This window comes from Pogona vitticeps, chromosome 3 (assembly GCF_051106095.1).
Source record: "Pogona vitticeps strain Pit_001003342236 chromosome 3, PviZW2.1, whole genome shotgun sequence".
Taxonomy (NCBI): Eukaryota; Metazoa; Chordata; class Lepidosauria; order Squamata; family Agamidae; genus Pogona; species Pogona vitticeps.
Genome location: NC_135785.1, coordinates 94,519,934 through 94,541,191, shown reverse-complemented (window position 1 = coordinate 94,541,191; position 21,258 = coordinate 94,519,934). Strand labels below are relative to the sequence as shown.

The 21,258-nt window shown below is 39.1% G+C and overlaps 1 protein-coding gene across 12 annotated transcripts in view; it reads right to left on the bottom strand.

Moving 5' to 3' along the window:
- Positions 1–16,749, bottom strand: part of HERC4 (HECT and RLD domain containing E3 ubiquitin protein ligase 4) — a 68,473-nt gene extending 51,724 nt beyond the window's left edge. For 6 of the 12 annotated variants that reach the window (XR_013543816.1, XR_013543817.1, XM_020809404.3 and 3 more), the window contains exons 1-4: positions 16,402–16,589; positions 11,110–11,273; positions 4,207–4,492; positions 1,905–2,064 (exon numbers count right to left, since the gene is read on the bottom strand). Coding sequence is in view for 10 of the 12 variants with exons in the window: in XM_020809404.3 (XP_020665063.1) it covers positions 1,905–2,064; positions 4,207–4,432 (386 nt within the window). In the remaining 2 variants the exon portion in view is untranslated. Of the gene's footprint in view, positions 1–1,904; positions 2,065–4,206; positions 4,493–11,109; positions 11,274–16,401; positions 16,590–16,667 lie in introns of those variants that run through there. The other 6 variants (XM_072995191.2, XM_078390892.1, XM_020809409.3 and 3 more) reach the window with 4 other exon arrangements.
- Between the last annotated feature and the right edge of the window lie 4,509 nt (positions 16,750–21,258).

The following is a 21,258-nucleotide window of genomic DNA, read 5'->3' as shown; positions in this document are numbered from 1 at the left end:
GATCCTTAAAGAGTTACTTGTTACAAATAATAAGATTTCCATCTATAAATTACCCAAACAGGAGTCTTCTGCTCCAATTCTGTGCTGTATTGTAAATTCACTTTGAAGTTGCTCCAAGTTTAAAGTGATGAAAAGTCTCACTAAAGCAGGCACTGACTATAATATAGAAATTTGCACACTTTTGATCTGGATACTGGGATTTAGTAAACCAGATCACATTATTAAATCCTCAATCCACTTTTTAAATTACTCTGAACAATAGAAGCAGACAGAATTGCTGAGGAAAAAGCCTGCTGCCCATAAATTCAAACACATTGACCAGAATACTGATGGTGATTTACGCATACAGATGTTAAATTGTGTACCTCAGGTCTGTGAACTGCCACTAATTAATGAAGCACCGAACCACCTTCAAGGATACCCTTGACTGCTCAACAGGCAGGCACACACCAAGTAATGCGACCTGAACCTTGTTAGCTAACCAAAGTTCATGAACAGTGAATTGTGCAATTTAATTTATATACATCTGAATCATCCCAATGATTCTAGCCATTATCATCATTTTTATTTTATTTTTTAAAAATTGTTTATCCCACCTTTCTCCTAAGAATGGACCTAAAGCAGCTTACTTTATTAAAACACAATATTTAAGCTAAAAACAAGAGCTACAGTGACTCAGGTACTGCAATGAAAACTATGAGTATCAAGGTTGCATGATGAAAAACACGTTACTTATACAACCAAAATTTACAAGAACAGATCATATTGCAAATGTAACCACTTTCTCTCTTAGAGCTGTTAAAATGTGCATGAATTCAAGAAGTTTCCATCAATATTACACTGAAATTTTGAAACAGCACTGCAATTTTCAGGCTATAAGAACATTATTTTTAAACAACAATAATATGTAATATTTAATTAATAATTACACAAGTAGACTTTGTCTAGGGGGGTGGGGTAAAAATCTAATAAAAGTAAAGTAAGTTAAGTCAATTCTGACCTATGACAAGACTTTTCAGGTTTTTCTAGACAAAGAGCATTCAGAGGCCATACAAGATGGCTTTTTTCCCTTCAAAGAATAGTTGGGAATTAAACTACTGACCCAGATCCACAGCCAGATGCTTCATCTCACTGAGTTATCCAGTTATTAGTATTGATATAATTTCAAATACAATTTGCAGTACAGTGGTACCTCGGTTTATGGATTTAATGTGTTCTTTGGGATGTTTTGTATTGCAAAAAATTCATAAACCCAAATGCGGTTTCCCACAGGAACGCAATGAAAACCAATTAATCCATTCTGGAGGTCAGAAAAAAGTTTTTAAAAAGTCTTTTATCTGTTCAAATCTCTTTATAAAGTGCACTTTAAAGGCATAAATACTGTACAGGAACATAATTAATCAAGCAATAACCTTTCAAACATCCAACTTCAACTTTTAAAACATCACACATCAACTTTTAAAACATGGCAAACTGGGGAAACTTGATTCATATTGCAAATAAAATCATAAACTGAGGCACTATTTTCAATGGATTTTCATTCGTAAACCGAAAATCACGTTAACTGACGCGTTCCTAAACCAAGGTACCACTGTACTTCACAAATATTCACAATATATAATATACTTTAACTATGTAACTGTTACATCAGTTCTATAAGATACATTCCCCGTAGTTTAGGGCTAAGACAGAGATAGAGAATTGTCTTGAGTGATAAGTGAAGGCTGAATGAGGATGTCTGAGCTCAACCCTAGTCGCTATAATAGATTACAGCAAGTTACAAGGATATGTAAGTGTATAGTATTTTGTAGGAATCAGACCTGACATTTCAAATGTGTGCAGCTCAGGTGACACATTTTAAATGAATATTTTTTAAAAGATGAGATTTTTAAATTTAGTTATACCTGGGCACTCTGGTATATTCTTCAGTTCCAGGTAAGCCAAGCTGTCCATCTGCAGCAAACCCCCATGCATAGACTTGACCCTTGTCATTTAATGCTAACGTGTGGGCTTCTCCGCATGAAACGGCTACAATATTTTGAGCATCCAGGGCACCCACCTGTTCTGTAATCAAATGAAAAAAGTAGTAGTATTTGATACTTCATCTGCTAAAACATTTTCAAAACACCATACACAGCAGAAACAATGTACTGTACTCACCAGCATGTCAAGTCTCCTTTGTGTTAAATCAGAGACAAATACTGCAAGTTAGAATCCAAGGAACCAGTTTGTTACTGATCTGTATCTAACAGAGACTGTTTATTTGTCCCTCTAACTACGGATCAAATTTAAAATAGCTGTACATTTTCATTCTTGTGTGAAACAGCCACAGGGCATGAATTAACTTGATCCCCAGTACAATATTCCCAATTAGATATGAGGACTCCCACAGCTGCCATTAGTTAAAACAAGAATGGGAGTTCCTAACCACAAATCTCCTGATTCATACCTATTTGTATCCTATGACATTTAGCTGGCAGCCAAGGTGTTGGCAATAAACCTACTTCTAGATACCTCTCTTTATATTATTTCTGATATCTTCACTGCAATATAACTGCTACATCTGCCCGAGCTTAAACAGAAAATACTTGGGCTCAAGCATATATGTGTACTGAAAGCCTGCTATTTCTATCTATCTATCTATCTATCTATCTATCTATCTATCTATCTATCTATCTATCTATCTATCTATCTATCTATCTATCTATCTATCTATCTATCTATCTATCTATCTATCTATCTATTTATTTATTATCCCACCTATCTGGTCGGATCAGGACCACTCTAGGCGGCTAACAACACAAAATAATACAATAAACATATATAAAAACAATTTTTACATAACTAGAGCACTGAACAAGATGGAAGAAGCAATAGGAGAGGGAAGAAAAGGGCGTCAGGAATTATCTGATGGGAAGGCCTGCCAAAACATCCAGGTTTTTAATTGATTCTTAAAAATACCCAGCGAGGGAGCCATGCAAATCTCAGGAGGTATGTTGTTCCAGAGGCGAGGAGCCACCGCCGAGAAGGCCCAAATTCTTGTCTTTTCCTTCTGGGCCTCCCTCGGTGTTAGGCTCCTCAGCCTCACCTCTTGGCTCGCACAAGTGACATGGGTAGATTTCTGATGAGAGCAAGTAAAATAAAATCATTCTCATTAACATATGGTCTCACAGATACCAAAAACAAACCTATATTTATGTTCTGGACAGTATATACAATATTATCCAGGAAGCAAATAGTTTTAAAAAGAAAGCCATGATCTGAGATATTATAAAATAATAATTCCAAGCTATTATAAAATAGAGCAGCTTATTTGCAACTCTAGACTAATTTTATCTAAGAGGGTTTCATTCACAAACTGAACTAATAGATGCCGGAAGGAAACAGGGCTGCTTATCTTCTTGAATGTCCACTAGTTTTAAAAACACTTTGGTATTCTAATAAACTGATATGAACCATTCTTATTTAAGGAAATACGATCAATAAATTCATGTTACCATGTTTTTTTACAGAGTAGCCCTATAACAGATTTTTTTTCTTACTCTGCTTCTGTCATTTTGCATATTCCAGCATGTCTGAAAATAACATGCATTTTGTACTTATGAATCGTTAAGACAACAGAAAATGACCATACTATCAATTCAGTTACAAGTGTCAATATGCATTAATATATATCAATTTCCCCCTTAAACTCACTGCAGCTGATAGACTACTATACATGTGTGTTTTGAAGAGAAAGCATCAGTTTTTAAAAAATTAGGAATCCTTTGTATCGGAGTTTCATATGTATTAAATGTGTTGATAACACAGCTCACAACTTATGATTCAAATCAATTTTCAGAAAAATGTCCAGAACATGGCCTACTTAACAAAAGATTCATGTGAAATTATTAAAGTTTCAGAACAGACAGACCCCAGATAAGAATTTGCAAATACACTATTTTGTAAACACTGAAATCCTAAGCATACTTTTTTTCAAAAGAAAGTTTCAGAAAAATATATATATAAATAAAATAAAGCTATTTTGAATTAACTGACCAGATAGGCGGGATATAAATAAAAAAAATAAATAAATAATAAAATAAATAAATAAATAAATTACTCTGATGTATCTGATGGGCTATATGCATTCAAGCATGCAAAGCTGTTATCCACGCAGAGAATGATACAGTACTGTATCTACTAGGCACTGTTTTTTAATCTTACCTGGTCTTTTCCTGGATTTTTCATGTCCTAACTGTCCTAAGTCGTTGCACCCACACGTATATACAGTCCCATCATCCAGAACAAATACAGTGTGCCTTAGTCCGCAGCCCACATCCCGAATTTTTTTGTTTAGGAAAAAGTTGCATCTTCTGGGTTCCAGAACAACTTCTTCATCAATGCCTCCCAAACCAAGCTGTCCAAAAGAGGCATTTCCCCAACATAACATGGTGCCAGCACTCTCAATGATTTGTCAGCTTCAGTATTCAAAGGTATTCTTCCAATATCACTGTCAGAGGGATGAGATTCAGTTATTTAAAAAAAAGATTCAATAATTATACTAGAAAATGCAACTTTCAGCTTGTTGTTATGATTGATTCAAATATACCTTGAATATCTCAGAAATATGTGATTCTGTATGTGTCAGCACATCCACCAACTAAAAACACATTTCATACCATAACTGTGTTTGCAGTTACTCCTTAGATTGCAGACATACAGTGTGCAATAAAGACCATATACAGTGGTGCCTCGCTTAACGATTGCCTCATTTAGCAATGAATTCGCATAACGATGTGGTTTTTTTAGAAAATAATATGCACCGTATAACGATGTTTCCTATGGGCGATTTTCGCTTAGCGAAGTTTGGGAGCATGCTTCGCATAACGAATGTGATTTTAAGTCCCCTGCTTCACTTAACGATGTTTCTTTTTTCAATTTAAAAAGTGTCTTAGAAGGGTCAAAAACGGTTCTAAATGCTTGGATTCGTTAGAGTACCCCCTAAGTCATGTGCAAACCTGATTTGGCTTTGATCTGACTTTTCGTTAATTTATGGTGAATTTATGTTTTCGGCCCATAGCAACCAGTGGACCTGTCAAAATCTGACAGCTCCATGCTTTCCTATGGGGGAGAAAACAATTCACCATAAATTAACGAAAGTTCAGATCAAAGCCAAATCAGGTTTGCACATGACTTAGGGGGTCCTCTAACGAACCCAAGCATTTAGAACAGTTGCTGAGTCTTCGTTAATTTTTTGTGAATTTTTTCTTCCCCCATAGGAAATAATGGAGCTGTCAGATTTTGACAGCTGTCAAAGTTGGGGGAAAAAATTCACCATAAATTAACGAAAAGTCAGATCAAAGCCAAATTAACTTTTGCATCCGTTTTAGAGGGTGCAGAAGCTAATCCAAGCATTTAAAACCATTTTTGACCCTTTTATGACACACTTAATTTTGCAAAAATTGACTTCGCAAAGCCATTGAAATGTATTGAGTCAGCTTCAATACATTCCAATGGAGGAAACATTGTATCGTTTAATGATGTTTCCTATAGGTTTTTTCGCTTAAGAACGGCAATCCGTGCCTATTGGAACGGATTAACCGGTTTCCAATGCATTCCTATGGAAAATGGTGTTTCGCATAACGATGTTTCACATAACGTTGTTGTTTTTTTAACCAATTAAAATCGTTATGCGAGGCACCACTGTATAGAGAGAGAGCTTCAGGTCTCTACTGATATCTTTAACCAAGCCAACGATGTATGGTAGCAATTATGAGGTGAAAGGTATGGTTAGGATTAGAGGTGGGGGTATTCATATATGGATATGAATCCCCCTGCACAGGTGCACATAATGAGGGTCCACTCATGCATCTGGTGCTGCCGTCAGCTCCACTCTCCCTTCCAATTGCTCTGGAGCTCGCAGTCCACTATCCACTCCTGGCAGAAGGAGGGAAGATGAGTCTCCTTGCCAGGCTGATGAGCGGACAGCCAACCATGAGCTCTGAACTGATTGGAATGGGAGCAGAGCTGGTGATGGCAGCGGCAGCAGCGCACGTGTGAGTCGGTGCTAGACCCTTGTTACATCCAGCTGTGTGGGGGTATTCGTATATGAATACTCCCATCTCTAATTAGGATTACATTTAGGATTATCCATAGGCACATCACATCACAGAATTTGTTTCCTGGTAGAACACAGTGAACAGCACACCAACATGTGGGGAAGGGGATTTTGATCAATGAAATCTTGTAGTATGCAAGACCTGTGTCTTGCAGAGATGGGCTTAACAAGTTATCCTCCTCTGTGACTGGGTATGGCTTCTTTAGAAATCCAGACGGGATGTGTTACTGTTTTGTACAATGAGTCAGCGGTCTTGTTATTCTTGACTGGCTTTTATTTACTGTAATGTATACAGTGTCTTAGAAAAAATTCTTATTGTATGTTGTTCAATAAAGACAGACATTCTTTTCCAAACAGTTATGTTCCAAAGTTTCAGAAAGCAGGGGAACTCCCAAAAAAGAAAAACTTTTGGTTTAAAACAAGAGGTATGCTAAACCTATGCCACCCCAAAGCAAAGAAATTCAGACACAGACACATCCCCAACACAGGCCCACTAGAGAGGAACTACTTGATTATCTGTCCTGCTGTTTGTGCCCTGTTTCTCAATAGGAACTAGGGAAACCGGGTGTGTCACCCATTGACTTGGATTCCAAAAGGATGAATCCCATATGTGTGTGTGATAAACACACCTACTAAGTCATATACACTTAACCTCATATTCATATGGCAAAGATCATTACACCTTGCAAAACAGATACAAAGTGATACACAGAAAAAATTAGGATTATGGGAAGCAGTGCCTAATTAAAAGCAATTAGTATTAAAATCTATGGGATAGCTTTACACATAAGTATAACTAAAATACAATCTTTTGTACACAAGGTAGAAGGCAGGAATCAGCCATCATGGGCCAGTCATAATTGACTGTCATCCATATGTAACAATTCCAATCTGCCCTTTAACAACCCACATTAATGAAAAGAGCATCACTTTTATTTAATGTTACTTTCACTTTTATTAAAATTATTGAAATATGAAATGAGTTAACTGTTCTTAATAAAAAAATAAGAGCTGACTGGATTTCTTTGAAAATTCAAACAATCATCAGTTTTATAAACTACTGTATTATTAAATTCAATTTGCACTTACAAGACATTATAGGAAAACATATTTTATGTCCTAAATCATGTTAAATCAGGATGGATTTCTTTTAAATCAAATTGATTGAAATCACAATTTAATTATTAAAAATTCGATTTTTAAAAATTTAAATTGTGATTTAAATTGTGATTTCAATGATTTTTTAAATCATTGATTTTTATTCAACCTAGGTCAAATCCACTCAACAATACCTTCCTGAACAAATATCTATGGCTTCTAATTGCATTTATAAAATGTTAAAGAACTCAAACACTGCATGTTTGTATGTGTATGTACGCGCGCACACACACAGACACACACAATTTTTAAACAGCTATGCACATAGGAGAACCATTACAATTTTTTTAAACCAGGCAGAATCAAAACAATGGCTTCAAAGACTTTCCAGTATTTCAGTACACATATTCATCCTAATTCCAGAACACATTTCATGCTCCCACAACATTTAAGATAACATTCTAGGAAGGCAGGAAATTACTTTGTCATATACTAGAAAGACATGAGGTGCTATTTATGCATGTTGTTGTTGTTGTTGTTGTTGTTGTTGTTGTTGTTGTTTAGTCGTTTAGTTGTGTCCGACTCTTTGTGACTCCATGGACCAGAGCACGCCAGGCCCTCCTATCTTCCACTGCCTCCCGGAGTTGTGTCAAATTCATATTGGTGCTTCGATGACACTGTCCAGCCATCTCATCCTCTGTCATCCCCTTCTCCTCTTGCCTTCACACTTTCCCAACATCAGGCTCTTTTCCAAGGAGTCTTCTCTTCTCATGAGATGGCCAAAGTACTGGATCTGTCCTTCCAGTGAGCACTCAGGGTTGATTTCTTTTAGAATTGATTGGTTGTTTTCCTTGCAGTCCAGGGGACTCTCAGGAGCCCCCTCCAACACCACAATTCAAAAGCATCAATTCTTCAGTGGTCAGCCTTCTTTATGGTCCAGCTCTCACTTCCATACATGACGACAGGAAAAACCATAGCTTTGACTATGCGGACCTTTGTTGGCAAGGTGATGTCTCTGCTTTTTTAGATGCTATCAAGGTTTGTCATCGCTATCCTCCCAAGAAGCAGGCATCTTTTCATTTCGTGGCTGCAGTCACCATCTGCATTGATCATGGAGTCCAAGAAAGTAAAATCTGTCACTACCTCCATATCTTCCCCTTCAATTTCCCAGGAGGTGATGGGACCAGTGGCCATGATCTTAGTTTTTCTGATGTTGACCATCAAACCGTTGTGTTGTGTTTTTGTTTTTTTTTTTTGCACTCTCCTCTTTCAACCTCAGTACAAGGTTTCTTAATTCCTCCTCACTTTCTGCCATCAGAGTGGTATCATCTGCATATCGGAGGTTGTTGATATTTCTTCTGGCAATCTAAATTCCTCCAGTGCAGCCTTTCGCATGATGTATTCTGCATATAAGTTGAATAAGCAGAGAGACAATATACAGTCTTGTTGTATTCCTTTCCCAATTTTGAACAAATCAGTTGTTCCATATCCAATTCTAACTGTTGCTTCCTGTCCCACGTGTAGGTTTCTCAGGAGACAGATAAGGTGATCAGACACTCCCATTTTTTAAAGGACTTGCCATAGTTTGTTGTGGTCCACACAGTCAAAGGCTTTTGCATAGTCAATGAATCAGAAGTAGATGTTTTTCTGGAACTCTCTGGCTTTCTCCATAATCCAGCGCATTTTAGCAATTTGGTCTCTAGTTCCTCTGTCCCTTCGGAATCCAGCTTGTACTTCTGGGAGTTCTCAATCCACATACTGCTGAAGCCTACCTCGGAGGATTTTGAGCATAACCTTGCTAGCATGTGAAATGAGTGCAATTGTACGGTAGCTGAAGCATTCCTTGGCACTGCCCTTCTTTAGGATTGGGATGTAGACAGGTATTTTCCAGTCCTGTGGCCACTGCTGCGTTTTCCAAACTTTCTGGCATATTGAATGTAGCACCTTAACAGTGTCATCTTTTAAGATTTTATATAGTTCCACTGGAATGCCATCACCTCCACTGGCCTTGTTGTTAGCCAAGCTTTCTAAGGCCCACTTGACTTTACTCTCCAGGATGTCTGGCTCCAGGTCAGCAGCCTCATTACCTGGGTTGTCCAGGATAGCCAAATCTTTCTGGTATAAGTCCTTTGTGTATTCTTGCCACCTCTTCTTGATGTCTTCTGCTTCTGTGAGGTCCCTCCGATTTTTTTCCCTTTATCATATCCATCTTTGGACAAAAGGTTCCTTTAATAGCTCCTATTTTCTTGGAACATATCTCTGGTTTTTCCCTTTCTATTATTTTCCCCCATATCTTTGCACTGTTCATTTACGAAGGCCCTCTTGTCTCTCCTTGCTATGCTTTGGAAGTCCGCATTCAATTTTCTGTGACTTTCCTTATCTCCCTTGCATTTTGTTTCCCTTCTCTTCTCTGCTATTTCTAAGGCCTCGTTGGACAGCCACTTTACTTTCTTGCATTTCCTTTTCTTTGGGATGGTTTTTATTGCTGCCTCCAGTACAGTTACAATGTTACGAGCCTCCATCCAGAGTTCTTCAGGCACTCTTGTCCACCAAATCTAGTTCCTTAAATCTGTTCTTCACTTCCACTGTGGATTCATAAGGGATCTGGTTTAGATTATACCTGACTAGCCCAGTGGTTTTTTCTACTCTCTTCAATTTAACCTTGAATTTTGCTATGAGAAGCTGATGATCAGAGCCACAATCAGCTCCAGGTCTTGTTTTTGCTGACTGTATAGAGCTTCTCCATCTGAATATAATCAATCTGATTTTGGTATTGCCCATCTGGTGATTTTCATGTGTAGAGTCGCCTCTTGTGTTGTTGGAAAAGAGTGTTTGTAACGACCAGCTTGTTCTCTTGACAAAACTGTATTAGCCGTTGCCCTGCTTCGTTTTAAAATCCAAGACCAAACTTACCTGTTGTTCCTTTTATCTCTTGACTCCCTACTTTAGCATTCCAATCCGCTATAATGAGAAGAACACCTTTCTTTGGTGTCAGTTCTAGAAGGTTTTGTAAATCTTCATAAAATTGTTCTCCTCAGCATTGGTGGTTGGTGCATAAACTTTGATTACTGTGATGTTGAAAGGTCTACCTTTGATTCATATTGACATAATTCTATCAGTTTTGAGATTATATTCCATTATAGCTTTTCCCACTTTTTGTTACTATGAGGGCTACTCCATTCCTTCTATGGGATTCTTGCCAATAGTAGATATGATAATCATCTGAATTAAATTCACCCATTCCTGTCCATTTTAGTTCACTGACGCCCAGGATGTCAATGTTTATTCTTGCCATCTCCTGTTTGACCACCTCCAGCTTCCCAAGGTTCATAGATCTTACATTCCAGATTCCTATGCAGTATTTTTCTTTGCAGCATTGGACTTTCCTTTCACTTCCAGGCGCGTCCTTTCGGCTTTGGCCCAACCACTTCATTAGCTCTGGAGTTACTTGCCTTTGTCCTCCGCTCTTCCTCAGTAGCATGTTGGACACCTTCCAACCTGAGGGGCCCATCCTCCAGTGTCATATCTTTTAGCCTTTTGTTTCTGATCATGGGGTTTTCTTGGCAAAGATACTGGAGTGGCATTGCCAATTCCTACTCCAGGTGGATCATTAAGTCATGTCTGACTCTTTGTGACCCCATGGCCCAGAGCAAGCCAGGCCCTCCTGTCTTCAAAAGTAAACAGTATCCCTAGTTTAAAAACATCTATCTAATGAAATGCAGCAGGTTAACTACACATTTCATTTCTTCTAACAGAAGATACTACCAACATAACAAGTAAATTTTCTCAGATTTAGGGAACAACATAGATAGTACTTTTTACACATCCCTATCGCTGTATCTCCATGTAGTTTTCAGCACAATACTCAGCATGTTTACTTAATAAGTTTCACTGAATTCAGAAAGACTTACTTCTAGCTAAGTATTCACGGAATTGTAGCCTCAGAATGCAAAAGGAAACAGTGGCTATATCAGATCACATCTAGGAAATACTCAAGAAGGGCCTCCCTTGAGTTGGAACATACTTGTTGTGTAGTCGTCTTCATGTATTCATGCCAATGGCTGGAAATTCAAACCTGTTATATAAGAACATAAATAAATAAAAGTTATGAAAATCAAGTTCTTCCAATCCCCAGCAAATAATCCATTAACATTTCTATTAGAACATCATCTAAATTAGCAATTTTAAAAATACAATCTAACTGAAATAGCATAGTTACTTTAATATCATAATCACTATTAGTGATCTTCAGAAAAATACCTTAACTAAAGAAATGAACCATTCAGTCCTATCTGCAATGCAATGGAAGAGCCATACAGAACTCTGCAGACTCAGTCATTTTTTCCCCTAAGACATCACACACCTTTTTGCTTTCGACTTTTTCTTAGTGATCATTCTCAATGCCACTGCACTTTTTCAACATAGTGACTAGGCAAGGCACAAAGTTCACTTAGCGAGCAACACAGGACAAACAAGAACAAAGCAAGGGAAGTGTAAAAAGGGGACACTTTTCCTTTCCATTTTTAAAAGAGGGCACCTAGAAAGAGGTTTTGGCTAAAATGTGATGACAAGAACCTACATAAACACACTGTAAGCTATCACATACTTATAGCAACAGGAATATGTCATCAGTAATTTTCTAGGTACCTGAAAGATAACTTTAAAAAATTCAACATCAAGATTTACAGTTTGGCAACTTATGACAGAAGATGTTGTGTTTTCTACCAAAGTCCTACAATAAAATTATTGGTGACTGCCCATTTAACTGGAAGTAAGGCCCACTGAACACAATGAGACTTAATTCCAAGCAGAGACACAGGACTGCATTATAAAGTTACAATCTTTTACACTCTTCTTCAAGAATAAGCCTCACTGAAAAAAAATCCTGGACAAATTTCTATTATTTATGCACATTATTGCATTATGCACATTATTGATATAAATCAAATAAATAAATAAAATAAGATAAATTAATTAATTATAAAACATATAACCTGGTTTGTTTTACAAAATTATTTTTATAAATATAAATGTTGGAAGAAATTATGGCTGATGATGGGTTTGTTTCATTCAGACATATGTTTTTGCTTTTGGTCACACTGAAAAGATCTACTGTATAAACCTGGAGCTTTCCAGAAGCACAGATGGCATGAGTCACTTTTGCTATGTCACTTAAACATAGCAGAGCAATATACTAACTCAGGATAAATATTAACAAATTCTGAATCTCCATTTGCCTAAAAACCGATATCCAAAGATGTACCCATACCAACAGTTGTCAAACAACAATTAAACTGAGTTTCTTCTTTTTTTAAATGTACACTAATACTGAATACAACTGCAAGCCTTATGTTTAAGTTACATTTATGACTAAAAGTGACATAGGGAATAAACCTACATAAACTACTGCCATTGCCTATTAATGATTGTCCACTCAGGGATGAAAACAACAAAATCAAACACTTTTTTTTATGATTATGTCCTTTATTTTACATGCACTGCTCCTCATTCCAGAACATACCTCATTTATTACTACCTTCATTAATCCAACAACATTTTAACATCTCTAAACCACCACATCATCATGTGCTGAACAAACAAGCTTCCTCTTGGGCAATCCACACTCCCTTTCTCTCAGCCATGTAAAAAAGGATCAGATGACATTATTCATTATGTTGTCACTCCATATTAGAAAACCCATCTGCTCATCAGTAACAGTGCCCTTTGGTTTAAATGGCACAGGATCAAAAAGCTAGTGTGCATATCAATCATATATGTTCTCATCATCCATATATATATGGCCACTGTAACATCACGCACTTATTCTAAACTTTACACTGCTTTAAATGCAGCAATATTTTAGTATTGTTAACAGCATAAAAAGAGATGCTGCTTAGACTGCGAGCTCAATGAGCAAGCACTATGTTACTTCTACATCAGCTACAATGTAACATATGCTCCTGGGATTAAACAAATTTAATAGTAATATTAAGGACAGTTAGCATTAACATGCTATTCTGTAAAACACTCAAAGTATCATTTCTCAAAATACAACAGAGCTCAGAAAAAACAATACAACAAATTAATCCTTCAACAAGTTTTTAATTTTGCTGTGGCACAATATGCTCTACAAAAATATACCTGAGAGCCAATTTATATATTACATCTATTATTGGCTGAAAAGAGGAAAGAGAATAAATGTTTTGACCTGATATCTCTACAGTTCTGGTTTATTATGTATTAACAGGAACTCTTATGGAAAGAAGAGCACCAGATTAGGGAACAAGCACTCTTGCAATCTGATGCACCCCTACGTGATGTGAGTGAGACCTGCTGAACACAATGGAGCTTAGTGAGTAACCAGTTGGACTACCTGGTTCACAGCACAACTTTTTACATTTTGGCTAAAAGCCATTTTCAGAAGAAGCATTCCAATGGAAATACAGTGCAATGACGAGTAAACAGAGCAATGTTGAAGTCAAGATCCCAGCACCTTGCAGTAACCTGTTCTCCTCCCTGTCATCAGATTGATGGGATGCAATCAAGAAAGATGCAGAACACTGTAGTGCACAGTAGCAATTTATTTGCAAGTATGTCCCACATAATGTACTTCTAAATATTGTGAAACTAAGAATCCTGCAGCCTTCAGATAACAACAACAACAACAACAACAACAACAATAATAATAATAATAATAATAATAATAATAATAGAGATGGGGGTATTCGTATACGAATAATCCTTCACAGTAGGAAATAATGAGGGTCCGGCCCCATGACTGTCCACTCACCATTTCGCCGCTGACATGAGCTCAACGGAGCCTTCCTATCGCATCATTGTCTGCAACAGATTAGCCACTCCTGGCAGGAGGCAGGATGACAAGCCTTTCTGCCAGGTCATAGAGTGGCTAATCCATTGCGGACAACAGCGCAATAGGAAGGCTCCATCGAGCTCGCGTCAGTGATGAAATGGTGAGTGGACAGCTACGGGGACAGACCCTCGTTATTTCCACCTGTGGGGGGGACATACGTATTCATATACAAATACTCCCATCTCTAATAATAACCATGTGTCGTCAAAGCAATTCTGACTTGTGGCAACTCTTGTTGCTTTCCAGGTAGAGAATACTCAGAAGTGGTGTACTATTCTGGTTCTTCTGGAGTTACCCTGGGACTGTGCAGCTTGCCCGAGGCCACACAGGTTGGCTCTATCTCACAAGAATCACAGTGGAGAATTGATCTTCCAACCTCTGGCTCTGCAGTTAGAAACCTAAACCGCTGAGCTATCTGAACAGGGCACTAACTATTGGCACTCTTATTTATGCTTTATGCTCCTTCTCTCAGTTACCAGTTTCCATTAAAAAAAAAAAGACAAGTCAACCTCCGTTCCTAATGCTGGATGCATTAGAACAAGCAGCTTGTATTCTACTCTATTTTCATAAGAAATAAACTTCCTCCTGCCTTCCAGTGATCGGGCCAACAAGTGAAAGGATAACTGGATACCATGGCATAACAATTACAATGCAGATCAAGGTGTATCTACTACAGCATCCAATTTCCAAATATTCTAACTAAATCCCTGTGGGAAGCCCACAACCAGACCATAGGACAACATCTCTCTCCTGTTGCTGTTCCCCAGCCATTGACATCTTTATTAAGGAAAGGTGACCATTTCAAGCAACAGATGTTGAGTGTTACAAAACAGGGCAGCAATTTTTTTTTATCTGAGTTATTTCACTCTACATGGGGCTGCCTTTGAGGTTGATGCGGAAACTTCAGATGGTCCAGAATGCAGCAGCCAGGCTTCTCAGTGGGGTGAGAACATAGCAGCACATCTCCCCCACTCTGGCTGCACTGCAGTGGTTGCCTATTTGTTTCCGCATCGACTTCAAAGTGTTAATGATTACATATAAAGCCCTAAACGGTTTGGGACCTCAATATTTGGCAGATGGCCTTCTCCTGCTCAGATCTACCCAAGTCACCCAACATAGCCAGCGGGAACGGCTGAGGGGACTGACGCCGAGGGAGGCCCGGAAGGAAAAAACTAGAAACCGGGCCTTCTCGGCGGTCGCCCCTCGGCTGTGGAACTCCCTCCCTACTGAAATTCGGCTGGCACCCTCACTGGATATTTTCAAAAGCCAATTAAAAATGTGGTTATTTAAACAGGCCTTCCCCCCAGTCAATTAAGTGATTTTTTTTCTTTTCTTTTTTTCTTCTTTTTGAGTCTTGCCATCTTGGAAACGTGCTGGTTAGAATTAATTGTAATAATTGTATTATATGTGTTTATTTTAATGTGTTTTAACCTATGTAAGCCGCCCCGAGTAGACGTTGTCTAGAGGGGCGGGGGAAAATCAATCAATCAATCAATCAATCAATCAATCAATCAATCAAATAAATAAATAAATAAATTGTGGTTTCTTTTTTACTGCTAGGGAGAGGAATCTGAACGTTTTTCTGCTCCTTCTGCCAAAACAACTTGGCTGGCATAAGACACCATTAGGCTTAACTTAAGAGAACGCTTCAGGCAGCAAAGTACAGTATCTTGGGCAAAACCATCCTTACCTTCCACAAATTAGCCATGTCCCTTTTTAAAGCTGACTAAGTCTGTGGCTATGGCATCACGCTCTGTGGTAGCAAACTCCCATCATTATTTCTTAATAAGATAACATTTTAAAACACTGGCTCAAGTCTGTAATCGGCATCTTACTGTCCTCTTCCCCCCCTACACACACACACCCAATTACTTGCACTTCCTTTGGCCCTCTCATCACTCTTCTGCCTAAAGGCCCTATAAGCTTGGCATTTTCTTTTTCGATGGGTCTCAAGAACTCAGCCATCCTGGGCGAGGAGCTCGCTTCCTCCATAGGGCCATGACGGGCTGTCAGAAAAAAAAAAAGTCCCACCTCGCCCAACGGGGCTGGCTCCGCAAGTGCTTCCCGTCCACTCCCCCCACTCCCACCCTCACCCCTCCACACACTCCCAGGGGCTTCCAGAAGGCCAGCAGCGGGCTCTCGCCTGGCGAAGCAAGAGGACGGGGGGGGGGGGGAGAGACACCTCGGGCGAAGCCAGCCACCTGCCTGCGGCCCTCCTGAGCCCCAGCTCCCTTCCTCCGGCAGCAAACCGCCTCTTCGCGCCCTGCCAGGCCTCGACTCCCATGCTGAGTCCGCATCTCCCCACCGACCGCCCGACCGCCCCTCTACCCACCCAAAGCCACCGCTGTCGTCCTCCTCCTCCTCCTCCTTTCCTCTCTCCGAAGCGCGTCCCTTCGGGAAAACCACAAGGAAGGTGGAATGGTTCACTGGCGCTTCCTCCGAGAAAGAGAAAGCTGGCGAGCCTGCAACTGCCGCCGCCGCCGCCGCCGCCTCCCCTCCCAGGCAGGGCCCAGGCGTGAGACAGCCCTAAGTGGGCGAGCCACCGAGAACCAGGCCCAGAAGCGCCGGCTTCCTCCTCGCACCGCGCAAGCGCCTCACCCTTTTGCGCCCGGGCCTCTCTCGAGCCGATGACGGGAAGGGGGCGCGAGGAGCTGCCCCGAGTTCTTTGGCAGCGGGCGAATGGGGGGGGGCAGGGGGGCAGGTCGGCGTCTAGGGATTCACTGCCACGTGGTTAGGCAATTCGGACCAAACGTCTCTGTGTTGTTCAGGGGGAAGGGGCGGGAGGGGGGGGACATTAGGAATTCCTCCTTCCTGCTGTTTCCGCCGCCCTGGTGCATATTGGATCAGATGGGCGGGATACAAATCAAATAAATAAATAAATATTAAAAACATGTCCTGGAGAAGTCCCAAATTAACACACGCCGGAACATAATTCCCAGCCTTGTTTCAGAGTAAGCACGCTTGGGTTGGGCAGAGGCGTTTCAGATTATAAGGAAATGTGGTTTGGTTTCAATTTTTTTTTCAGAAGTGCCCAGTCTAGGTAGTGGTTTTATACCAGGCTGTCCTCCAGTTCATTCACCTCTTGGAACATCAGTGAATTAACTATTGGATAGATTTATATATAAACGGAAGCTAGTTTCTGAGGAACGGCGCTCATTTTCTGTGTTTGTTTTGAGGGAATGCACATCTGTCATGCAGAGCAAGCCCAGGGCATTTTGCCAATGAACCCAAGCAGCAAAAAGGGTTCCCTTTCCAAAGTCAAGGTATGTCTAGTACTTGTGAAGGTATTTTGACACGAGACAAAAATCTCACAGTCTTTCTTCACTTCCTGGAAGCAGAATGACAATCATAATAAATTGTTAAAAGTTTTCTGTCTTTCATGATGTATCCCAAATTTGCTGCCTCAGGTGGCTGCTTCGTCAAGCTGGCCCAGGTAGAATGTCACAAAAGGCATCAGCTTTCAAAGGCAGTGCTTCCTGAGGTAAGGAAGAAAAAGAAATACCTGTTTTAACACCTACAGTTGTTTTTAAAGCAGTATTAAAAATAACTAACTAAATATTCTCTTTTTAATGTGAAGGCACATATTTTTAAGCAATCAAAAAGGTCTGAATCAGTTGATCAACTCGTTGAAAAGCTGTATAATGCTTGCCAGCACTGAAAATTAGAGATTAGAAATTTACAGAATTGCACCAAAATATAAAGGACCGAAATAGCAGAACATTCTACAATTCTCTGAAATATTTAGGATTTTGAGTATCAAAGTCCAAAAGAAAACTTTGAAGAAAGAAATATTGATACGAAAGCTTGTTAATTATAAAGCTAAAGTATTGGATGTACTGTATGTCAAAAACATGTAGGTCAATTAGCTGACTAATGCATGTGGGGTTATTTATTTATTTGTTAAATGTTTATTCCGCCCACCTAGTGGCAAGCCACTGCTCTGGGCAGCGTACAACAGAATGTGTTTATGTGTATATAACCATCAAAAAAAATGGGGGGACCTCCATCATTATATCTCACCTTCATCACAAACAGACAAACAGAGATCCCAAGACAACAACAGTAACATCAAATTAACCAATAAAAGATTTTTAAAAATCAAATAATAAATAGGGGTAAGATTCTAGAAAGCCTGACTAAGGAACATTATCTTTATTTGCCTTCTAAACACAAGGTGTGGGGGCTGACACACCTCTACTGGTAATTAGTTCAATGATAGGTTAGCCACCATGGAGAAGGCCCAGTTCCTAGAGGTTGACTTTCGGCCACCCTCAGGGTGGCTACTTACAATATCAGGGATTGGGAGGTGTGAACAGGATGGGTCGTAGATCTGAGGGAGAGGCGATCTGCTTGGTAGGGAGGTCGCAAACCACTCATGGTTTTGCATGTCAAAATATCTTCAACTTGGCTCTGAAGCATACCAGCAGCCACTTTGCTCCATGTCTCACTTGGAACCAAAAAAAACAAAAATCCAGCTTGTGTTCCTAAGTGTTTTTCAGGCTTACAGTTGTGTAATTGGCTATGACAAACAACATTTTGTAGAGTAAGAAGATTTTCCATTTCATGTTAGGAGAATGAGAAACAGACATTGCCCAAAGGGTATAAGAGGGCCACTGCCCTGCTCCTTAATTAGTATCATAACAATAAAATCTGACAAACATTGAAATACAAGGTGCCCCCCTAGTAATTTTAAAAGATCTTAATAATTTAAATTACCTTTGTTCCAGTGCAATTTTTAACATATCTATCCAACACTGATCTTGTCAGTATAAAAGAATACTGTACTATATCAGCTTGGTTGAAATCTACACAATCAAAGTTTTGTTTACTAACTCTTTACTTGTTATTGAGGACACACAGAGAGAGAGAGAGAGAGAGAGAGAGAGCTATATGTTCTGGTACTGTTTGGACTTTCCCCACTTTTTCTGATCCAAAAGGAGAAAAATATATACGTTGTTGTATAAGAAGAGGTAGTGATGTACTGTACTTTGTGGGAGTCATAGACCATAGGTGGACTACGTCACTTTTAAGTAACCTGAAGCAGATAATAAAAATTACCATGGTAACTTCCAGGTACACATTTTTAGTACAGATATTTTACAGTAGAAAAGTGACAACATATTTTTTCTTCAAAGAGGGAAAGTACCTCCACTAAAGTATTTTATGCAATACCATGTTCTCTGTCTTTGAAGACTAAAGATCCATTTTATGCATTCTAAACTGCATGTCTTCTGTAAAGATGGAGCCTAGATCCTATGAAAAGTGGTTGCAATTTTCCAGCTTTAAATAGTTCTGCTTCCCATTCTGCAGTTTGTGAAGTCTGCCCTAGGATGAAGGCAATCCCCAGGCATCCATGAAACCTGTGGAGGGAGTGAGTTTTTTAAATAAGCTTTTTACTGTCCCGAAATAGCCACAGAATGGCCATCACTAATAATGTTGTCTTTATGTAATGCAAAGTTGTGCAGCAGGATTTCAGCCAGTGTTTTAACAGCAAATGGTATAATGGCAAAAAGGAGTACCGTAGTTTTCTGTGTGATACTTTCATCTAAAATCTTTAGACTAAAAATTGAGGGTTGTCTTATACATGGAAGTAAGGGGGAAAGGGATCAAAGTGCTGCAGAATTGCAGCCATTTGATCCTGCGGCCCTTTGATCGATGCTTTCCCCCTCCACTTCCACAGCCCAAATTTTCTTATTTGGGTTTGAAAAAGTGGGGTCGTCTTATACATTGGTTCGTCTTATACATGGCAAATACGGTATTGATTCCAAATGGTTATGAATGCCTCTAGGACAGTGGTTCTTAACCTTTTTGAAAGAAACGCCCCCTTGAGCCATTGAGGAAGTTATCATCGCCCCCCCCTCCCCATGGTGATGATATCTTATTTATTTATTTATTTATTTATTTATTTATTTATTTATTTATTTATTTATTTATTTATTTATTTATTTAAGACACTTAAATCCAATGACCCCTGAAAACAAAATTCAATTCCAAGAAAATGAAATGCCCCCCAAAAGTAACATTTAATGATTTAGTTGCAAGCAAATTTTAAGACGCAAAAAGAAATATAAAAAGGGCATAAAAACAAACCGCAATGCAGAAACTAAAAATTTCAAGACGAAAACTCTGAAACTAAATTAAGATTGGAGGAAAATATATATTCATGCACATTGTAAAAAGGCTGCAGCCATCTTTACAGGTTTGGCTTGCTCCAGCGCCCCCCTACCGCCCCCCTTCTGCTCCAGCGCCCCCACACCGCCCCTTTTCGTTCTACCGCCCCCCTGAAAAATGAAATCGCCCCCTGGGGGGCATTATCGCCCACGTTAAGAACCACTGCTCTAGGATCCTGAACAGTCAGGAACTGAAATCCTGTTCATGAACGTTCTGTGGCAATGTTTTGGAAATGAAACATTTCTCTTTTTATCCCCTTGCCTCCACACATCACAAATAATCCCTTTCATCATCAAGAATCCATGAAGGCTGGTGACAGGAGGAATAAATCTTTAATTTCCAAAAAATTGCCATAGCCTACAACATCACCATTAGTCTTAAATGGAATGTACACAAACAGGATTTCAGCCAATATATTTAGTAATATATAGTCAAACATTTATTTCATATTTGCATTGTTCCTCTCCCACCAAAGATTGGTTGTAATCTCAGCTATTGTGGCTTTAGCTGTGGAAGCTATGAATAGTGAAATTGTATTACATCCAAACTAGTTTCCCAGTGTCAGATCAGAAGGTCTGAACATTGTCTCTGAGACCCTATACTGTTCGAGACCTCTCAGAACAATCATAAGCCTATGTTCGCCACAACCAACATTCTCTCTGTTAGACGTTAACCCTGTCAGCTGCAACAATTTAGGAATTCAGGAAATCTAACCTGTGTACCGGCATCCAAGGAAAAAATGATTGTGGTGAATAGTCCTGAAGTGTGAAATCTACTCAAAAGCAATAAACCATGTAATGGTTTCTTAAATATTAATCATGTTATTATAACATGTATAACTTTGTTTCTACATTTTAAATTGTTTATACTATATGTTGTTAGCCGCCCAGAGTAGTCAGTCGACTAAATGGGTGGGGTATACATTCAGTAAATAAATGAATGAATGAATGAATGAATGAATGAATGAATAAATAAATAAATAAATAAATAAATATAAACATGAGCCTATGTGGACCGT